This window comes from Pongo pygmaeus, chromosome 1, assembly GCF_028885625.2.
Source record: "Pongo pygmaeus isolate AG05252 chromosome 1, NHGRI_mPonPyg2-v2.0_pri, whole genome shotgun sequence".
Lineage (NCBI taxonomy): Eukaryota > Metazoa > Chordata > Mammalia > Primates > Hominidae > Pongo > Pongo pygmaeus.
In genome coordinates, this window is record NC_072373.2 from 166,699,336 (window position 1) to 166,708,612 (window position 9,277).

At 45.2% G+C, this 9,277-nt stretch overlaps 1 protein-coding gene across 2 annotated transcripts in view; it reads right to left on the reverse strand.

The window, feature by feature from the left end:
* The window catches only part of PGM1 (phosphoglucomutase 1), a 66,683-nt gene extending 57,816 nt beyond the window's left edge, over window positions 1-8,867 (reverse strand). Inside the window, exon 1 of one of the 2 annotated variants that reach the window (XM_054484379.2) lies at window positions 8,290-8,867. In XM_054484379.2, coding sequence (XP_054340354.1) covers window positions 8,290-8,535 — 246 coding nt within the window. In that variant the 5' untranslated portion in view covers window positions 8,536-8,867. Of the gene's footprint in view, window positions 1-4,792; window positions 4,812-8,289 lie in introns of those variants that run through there. The other variant, XM_054484382.2, reaches the window with a different exon arrangement.
* Window positions 8,868-9,277: the final 410 nt, after the last annotated feature.

The following is a 9,277-nucleotide window of genomic DNA, read 5'->3' on the forward strand; positions in this document are numbered from 1 at the left end:
ACTTAACATTGCCCAAGCCAATTTCTCCATGCTATTAACCAGGATATTATAACAATCCCCAGAACTACTTGCTCTCGGATATATTTATTTATGGAAAAGACCAACCAGATGAAATATCAGAAGACTGGAGTCCCTGTTCCAACACCATTAGCATACTGGACAAGTCAACCAAATATTTCTGTCCTACCACCTATCGCATTTCATCCTTCAAAAACACTTTGGGGTACTCATGGAGAAAAAAAGAACATCTTTCCAATATGAAAACATAATTCTCCAAGTGTTTCTGATTCATGATTAAATCTTTATTGGCATGACTTAATTAGCATTCCCCACTGTGTTAATTCAGGGCTGTTTTTATGCCTCGGGGAATCAGCTCAGTGGTGATTTAGAGAAGCTACGGGAAGGAGGACTTCCAACAGCTGAAGTTTAAAAAACTAAACAAAACAAAACCCAGCTTACATCCACCCACATATCCCAACACTAAGCACAGCCTTCTCATCCTTTCCAAACAACTCCCTATGCTGCCCCCTTGTGATTTCTTTCCCCTTTGAGGACCCCAGGGGAGAAAAGTCTTCTCCACAGTCCTCCCAACTAAAGCCCTCAGCTAGCCATTACTTACATAACACACTCAGGAGCCATTTTTTAAAGGTGGATCCCAACTATGAGCACAGCTTCAAAGTCAACAGAATAACTGGCTATGTCTGTGTGGGCCTCAAGGGAACTTGGAGGAGAATAAAGGGATCAGTTCAAACTTTCCTGCTTCACTTTCTTAGAAGTGTAGCTCACTCAAATCATTCTCCTGAAAGCTCTTCTAAAGTCTAAAGGGGTCCGGACTATACCACTGTGACATAAAAATTATTCTGAGCCACAGTCATTTAAAAATAGGCTTTTTACTAAACTCCTTCATCTGTCTTAAAAGCAGCGTGCCCCAAAGGAACTCTGGAGTTTCACAACCAGGGAAGATCGACTCTTATTACCATAACTAAATAGACACTGGCATAAAACTATCACATCTCTTACCTATTCTCTTAAGGACTGATTTATCTTTCCTAAAGTCGTGGTTTCCAGCAAATGCTCTTCTCCTCCTCCGCCTTCCCCTACTGAGATGATGTATAGGCCCCCAAGTCTAACTGCCTCCTGTCACATTTTTCTGCAAACTCCCACAAATGTATTTTTGTTGCTCATTCATCTTTTACATTTAATTTGCAAGCCCCCAATATATAACCTAGGAAAGTAGATGAAAAGTTTTCCCTACCCTACAGTCCAAGAGAGAAAAAAATTATTGTTAAATATTTGATCAATGCTGATTACACATCTTATTATCCCAAGATAAATTTATAATAGAATAATACTTATAATCTATATGTAAAATGTCATAGTATATTGGGACCCTTTGTACAATAAAATGTATGCTACATTTATTTACCTGAGGCATAATTTTATAACATTAAAGGATTATATGTGTTTATCCTTTCCATCTAACTCTTCCTCTGTCTGGAAGTCTTTTCACGGATATCTGCATGGCTCACTCCTTCACTTCATTCAGGTCTCTGCTCTCATGAGGTTTATCAGACATCCCAATTGCTGCACTAAAAAGAGCAGCCCATCCTCTAATGCTGTCCCCTTTACTGGGTTTTATTTTTCTTCAGAGAATTTATCTTCATTTGACACGTTTATCATCTGTCAGGCTCAACGAGAACCCCACAGCTCTGTAGAGCAGAAACTTTGTTCAATTCACTGTTGTATCCCTAGTACCGAGAACCTAATAGGTGCTCAATAAATATTTATTGAATGAGTCACTCTTTCCAAAACAGTAGAGCACTCTAAACAAAACAAACCCTCTATCTCAAAAAGGGAGAATGTTTTTCTTTTTATTCTACAAAATTTCATGAGCATTACATTTGATTAAAAAAGAAAGAAAAAGGAAAAAGATGTTTCACCAAGAGCATTAGTGAAGCCAAGAAAGAGAAACTCCCAAGCAAGTTGATTTAAGTATTTTATGTAACAAAGATTGTTTAGTGACTAAGTGCCTGGCTCTAAAAAAGAGTCCTGCCTATTCCCTCTTTCTCACTTCTCTCAGCAGGTCCCCTTCCTGAAAGGCAGCCCCATCTTCTATCGCACACTATCCGCTCTTCAAGACATAATTGGTTTTAGGTGCAGGCACCTCTTCTTTCCCAATCCAAAATGTTCTCTCTCTCACTTAGCTCAGCATGTTTTCTAATTCTGTTCTTTGTATGTCTATGTGTTTCTTCTGTCTTACCTCCCCCAAAAGATTGTATGCTCCTGGATGGAAAGGACAATAGGTTATCCATCCTGGCATTCAGTGCTGATTCAAAATCAGAAAGTGTAAACAAGGGGAGAACAATTATTCAAAGCCCACCATAATTCATTTTATATTTATTTATATATTTATTTATTTATTTTTGAGACAGGGTCTTGCCATCGCCCAGGCTGGAGTGCAGTGGTGCAATCACAGCTCACTGCAGCCTCGACCTTGCAGGCTGAATGTGATCTTCCTACCTCAGTCCCTCAAGTAGCTGGGACCACAGGTGCCTGCAACCATACCAGGCTAAGTTTTTTTATTTTTTTGTAAAGAAGGGGTTTCATCATGTTGTCCAAGCTGGTTTGGAACTCCTGGGCTCAAGTGACCCACTCAAGTGTGGTAAGCCACCATGCCCAGCCCTACCATAATTTAAAAAGCGTTTTTAAAAAAAAAAAGTGGGGGTTACAGCGTATTAAAAAGTGACTTGGGCCGGGCGCGGTGGCTCACACCTGTAATCCCAGCACTTTGTGAGGCCGAGGCGGGCGGATGATGAGGTCAAGAGATCCAGACCATCCTGGCCAACATGGTGAAACCCCGTTTCTACTAAAAATACAAAAATTAGCTGGGTATGGTGGCGCACACCTGTAGTCCCAGCTACTCGGGAGGCTGAGGCAGAAGAATCACTTGAACCCAGGAGGCGGAGGTTACAGTGAGCCAAGATCCTGCAACTGCACTCCAGCCTAGGGCAATAGAGCAAGACAGCGTCTCAAAAAAAAAAAAAAAAAAAGAAAAGTGACTTGAAGGTGTTTCTCTGCCAAGTCATCCCTGCCCCAGGGATATAAGGTTTAAAGTAAAGGTAGCAAGGTGCCTCCACCTATCTCCAACTACCCAAGAATGTCAAAACCTTCCCCTTCCTGCTCAGTGTTCTTTTCTTTCCTTCTCAGGAAATGTGAACTACTATAGCCAGAAACATGTTTCTTCAGCAGTGTTTGCAGATGTATCTCATGGAAGTTCAGAAAAGGGTGGTTCACTTCAAGCGGGAGACAGTGGAGTTCCTCCACTATAAGGCAAAGTTTGCAAAGTCCCACCAGTTTGCTCTGAGAACACGAGACCCTTAACCTCTGGGTCATGTGTTTGAGGTCCATTTTGGTACAGGCATCACCTGACACTAAAAAAGGATCATTGTTCAGTGTGGGGTTCTTAACTTGGGATGCTTACACCCCCTCCCCCTACCTCAAGAGGTCCTTGGGTAGAATTCAATGGGGTCCATGAATATGAATGACAAAATAAACAAAACAATCCTTATTTTCACTAACATCTAACTGAAATTTAGCATTTCCTTTTATTATAAATGTAAGAAGCAAACCACAGCATTATTACTACTACTGCTACTATTACTACTACTACCTAGGAATTTATCATCAATAAAAATTATATTTTCATATCCTATTATAGTTATCTCAAAATACTGAGATTGCAGACATCTCAAAACACCATTTATACTCACCACTACTCTGAAGTAAGGCAGTATTAAATCTTCCACAAATCTTGCTATCTAATGTCAGTAAAGAAGCATGTATCTTGATATATCACAAATCTGGTTTTTTAATATTTTGATTATACTTCAGTATAATTTTGCTTCCTTTGTAATGCTTTGTATTTTGTTTTAATCACTTAAAAATAAAATTACTCTGCCCGGGCACGATGGCTCACACTTGTAATCCCAGCATTTTGGGAGGCAAGGCTGAGGCAGGCAGATCGCTTGAGCCCATGAGTTCGAGATCAGCCTGGGCAATTTGGTGAAACCCCATCTCTACAAAAAATATAAAACAATTTGCCAGGCATGGTGGCACGCACCTGTAGACCCCAGCTACTTAGGAGGCTGAGGTGGGAGAATCAACTGAACCTGGGGAGACTGAGGCTGCAGTAAGCCACGATCGCGCTACTGTGCTACAGTCTGGGCAACAGAGTAAGACCATGTCTCAAATTTTAAAAAATATATATTCTGAGAAGGGGCTCCATAGTTTGCACAAATGAGTAGCAAAGGAGGCGTGACAAAAGAATCCCTGTAACTTGACAACAACAACAACAACAAATACCCTCCTTACTCATAAGTTCCCACGAAGGCATTTATTTTATTTTGCTTAGGGTGGTGATAAATCATCCTTCAAAACATGTACACATTCATTTACTTGTGAGCTTAAACTCTCCTCAATTTCTGATGCTGGTCATTTGCAGATCATTAGACCCAGAAGTGATTTTTAGAGACCAGGAATAGTTTCAACTAAAGAATTCATTGGGATTCTCTTGGACTTTTCAGTAACATGGGCCAATAAATTCCTTTTTCACTTGGAGTAATCCAAGTAAGGTTTTTGTCATTTGTACCCAATTGGGTTCTGACTAACACGGAACCCCTCTATATTGGTTGAGGCTGTTGAGGATTAGAGGAAGGTGGGAGACCATCTGGGTGGCTCATAACTGCATCGGGTTGGATTGTGTCCTAATACCAACAAAACATTGATAACACACCTGTCATTCGAATAGTTTCCAAGTGAGGTACTTGTAAATATGTTGTTTCATCTAATTCTCACAACAGGCTCTCCAGGTATGTATTATTCCCAACCTTTGTGGATGAAACAAAAAAGGATTAGAAATTTGCATTTGTATCTAATCTAAACTCCCTCAATTTGTATTCATTCTGCTGAGAATTCCTCCTACCAGACAAACCCACTTTGGGAACTCCAAGTCATTCTTTAAGACTCAATTCAGCTACCACCCCTCTATGGAGCCTCCCTCCCTTCATCTTCCCCTCCCAAGTACAGCCCTTCAGGTTAAAGACACCTGCACATCCCTCCATCACAACACCTGACACATTGTGCTGTCTGCTTACTCCTGTCTACCACCCCTTCCACACTATGTCTTTCCCAAGGGCAAAAATATTTTGTATCTCAAGTACAATGTCTGATGTAAAGCAAGCACATAATAAATGTCTGATGTGAATAAATTTATTGGTCACCAACTATATGCTGGCTTTAAATCAAGTGCTAGAATACAAAAGTGACTCACAGTTCAGAGCAAATAAACAAGAATTCATTGAATGCTACATAGTCCTAGGCATTGCAGATACAGGTAAAACACAGGTCTGACTTAAAGAAGCTTACTCTCTAGTTGGAGGCTGTGACATGTAAACAGAAAACTTCACTAGAATTTAATATATATATTCTAGAACTATCTATGGGAAAGGAGCACTTAATAGGTGGAGAAGAGTGGTAGGGATGGGGTGTCAGAAAGCTTTCTGAAGATGCTATCTGGACTGAATCATATCACAAGAGAAAGAGTAGCATATTTAAATCCCGAGTGAGTAGAGAGAGTGAACAAAATCAGAGAACAACCTGAGCGTAGAAACCTAGGGAATAGGCCAGGCGCAGTGGCTCACGCCTGTAATCCCAGCACCTTGGGAGGCCGAGGAGGGTGGATCACCTGAGATCAGAAGTTCGAGACCAACCTGGCCAAGATGGTGAAACCTCATCTCTACTAAAAATATAAAAATTAGCCAGGTGTGGTGGTGCATGCCTGTAATCCCAGCTACTCAGGAGGCTGAGGCAGGAGAATTGCTTGAACCTGAACCTGGGAAGCAGAGGTTGCAGTCAGCTGACTGCGCCACTGCACTCCAGCCTAGGCGACAGAGTAAGACTCCATCTCAAAAAAAAAAAAAAAAAAGAAAAAAGAAAAAAGAAACCCAGGGAATAGTCAATGTGCAGCCCATGAAGGAACTTCCAAAAAGTGCGAGTAGAATCAGAAGAGTAAGCAAGGCCAAGGGAGGAAGAACTTTACAAGAGTACAAAATCAGCAGTGCCAAATGCAGCAGAAAGGCCAAAGAAAATTAGACCTAGAGTGTATTCCATGAATTTAGTAACTGGCAAGTCACTAGTAACTTTGGCAAGAGCACTTCTACTGGAGTAGTGGAGGGGGCAGAAGCCAGATTGCAGGGAAATGGCAAGTAAACTGGAGGTGAGAATGAGAAATAGTGAATGCAGAAAGCTTTTACAAAGGTTGGCTGAGAGAAGAGCAATAGGGCAATGGCTAAAGGGTGATGAAGTTTTAAGACCTTTTTTTTAGTCTTAACTAATTCTTTCCTTCCCACCCCACACTACTCTCAAATGGACAAATTTCCATCTGGACACCTAAAATTCCCACTCTGCTGTAAGCTCCTTAAGGACAAGTCTTGGGTCTGCATCATCCTTTTAGTCCACACATTTCTCTGAACATGGTATTCAACAGGATCTGTTGAATGACTGAATAAATGAATGAATGAATGAAATGCAAATTCAGCACAGGTGGTAACAGGGAAATGAAGGGATCTACTGGGATACAGCTATTGTCTGTTTTTCTTTCATGGGAATTTGTGCTTGTCTGAAAATTCAGGAGCACAAAGTAAACAAATCCAGGCAATCTTCTCTCATTGATGCTTATAAATGTTTGGCCCAGGGAGGCAGATGTAGATAGCGCCCAGGCTGCAGGAGGATAAATGAGACCTAGAAATGAAGTGCTTACCATGGTGCTTGGCAAATAGTACTCAATGTCAACAAAATAAGATAAATAAAGTACTATTAAAATGAATAAAAATATCCATTTCAGGGGATGCGTTCCAGAAGAACTGGGCATAAGTCAAATCTCACTTAAAATACAGAAAGAAAACTTGGTCCTTAGAACTCCTTAGAAATGTTCTACAAAAGTAAGTTAATAATTAGCCCCAACTTATCAATCCACATTTTCTTTCTTCTTTTCTTTTTTTTTTTTTTGAGACGGAGTCTCGCTCTGTCGCCCAGGCTAGAGTGCAGTGGCGGGATCTCGGCTCACTGCAAGCTCCGCCTCCCGGGTTCACGCCATTCTCCTGCCTCAGCCTCCCGAGTAGCTGGGACTACAGGCGCCCACCACCACGCCCGGCTAATTTTTTTTTTTTTTTTTTTTTTGTATTTTTTAGTAGAGACGGGGTTTCACTGTGTTAGCCAGGGTGGTCTCGATCTCCTGACCTCAGGTGATCCACCACCCTCAGCCTCCCGAAGTGCTGGGATTACAGGCGTGAGCCACCATGCCCGGCCCCACATTTCCATATATCAGATTTACTGAAAAACCTTTTTTTAAAATTTCCCTTATCCGAGTGGACCCGCCCAATCAAGTCAGTTAACTTTCCTAGGCCAGGGGCAGAACCAAGGTGTTGCGTTAATTTCCTGGCCTGCCACGACTGCTTGCTTGCGTAAGGGCGCCTTTGGGTATGTTGCCATTCTAATGAAAATTCAGCTCCAGCCCCGTCGGTGGAACAGATCCCGGGCACCACTGGGCAAAGACTAGATTTTTCAAAAGCCTGCCCCCCAGCAAGCAGGCCGCGCAAAGGGCAGGAGTTCGGAACCAAGGCAAACTAGGGGGCGGGGAGAGAAGATTGGCACCCGCCTGCTGAGATCTGCCAACCTGACGCCCCAGGGGAATGGGTGCTCTCGCCACCCTTGCCCCACAGTGTCGGGCTCCGAGCCAGCGGGAAGCGCCAGTCCTAGCCGAGAATAGCAGGGGAGCGGGCGGGATGCGAGGGGACTCTGGGCGAGGCGGCGGCAGTCTAACCTTTCCTGCTTAAGGCAACAGCACTTTGCGCCGTAACCGTATCTTCCAAGGCGGCAAGGTTAAGGCAAATGTCAGACGCCTCGGGAGGGGCGGGGGACGGGGAGAGGGAAGGCAGCGGCTAGAGACGGAGAGTCGGGCATGACCTTGGGAGGCTCCGCGCCCGCACCTTCCCGCGCCCCGGGAGTCAGGCGAGCAGCTCTGCCGGTTCCCGTGGCCACTTTCCCCAGCCCGGCGACCTCCGTCGGGCCCCCAGGCCAGAAGAGCGAGCGCGGAGGAGGGGGAGGAGCGGGAGGTGGAGACCGGGGCGGCAGCGCGCGGAAGCGGCCGGCCCCGAGCAAGGGAGGGCGCCGCGGGCCGCACGTCGCACACACGCCAGGGAGCACAGCGGCACGGGGCCGCGCATCCCTTACCCCGTTGGCGGCAGCGATGCGGGCAATGAGCTGGATGGCCTCCTTCATGTAGAACCGGCCGTCCCCGCCCACCACCAGCGTGGCCTCCTGCCGCTGCGCCGGCTCCACGGTGGAGATGATACTCTGGATGAAGTTCTCCGCGTAGTTGGCGCTGCTCTGGAACACCTTCACCCGCTTCCGCAGCCCGCTCGTGCCCGGCTTCTGGTCCGGGTACGCCTGGGTCTTAACTGTTACGATCTTCACCATGGTGGCGACTTACTGTCCGGGGTCAGAGCGGCGGATTCGGCTGGCGGAGGGGCGGCCGGCTGGGGCTGCAGCTGCTGTGGGGTGAGGGCGCGGCGGCGGGGGGGCTACGCCGCACTCTCGGCCGGCGTTTGGCCCTCCTCCTTAAAGGGACAGGGGACAGGGCCCTCCCTCCGCGCCAGCCCACCTCCTGGCAGGTCCGGCGGGAGGGGAAAGGGGAGCGCCCGTCTCTAGGCCTCCTGTGAAATGGGTGGAGCCTTACTGATTTACTCTCCCCTTCGGAATCCTATCCACTGTAGAAAGAGGCCCGCAACTCCTCCCCTAAGTGTTGGGGCAGAGGTTGGGGTAGGAACCCGGTCATAGGGCAAGGACGTGAGGCGGGGTGGAAAAAAGTATAGGGTAGAATGATTTCCAGTGGTTTGGCGAATGCGTCGTGTGCAAATAGCTTTCTGGAAACCTGTTGGGAGGGACAGAAGTGCCAGCCTCAGCTCGATTTCATGAGTCATAATTCTTTCTATTTCTCCCTAAATGTGAGGGCATTTGAGTTCCGTAAATGAGTCGACTCCAAATGTTTACTGCTGCACCACACACTTGACTACCATTGGTGACGGTGACTTAGCTATGACTTGCTGAATGTAGTGTTTCTAAACCTTTCTAAAGTATGGGTTTTATTTTTCCCCTTTTTATGCTTACAAAACTGAAATTCAAAGAATAAAATGCCTTGTCTCATTGCCACACAGCTAAG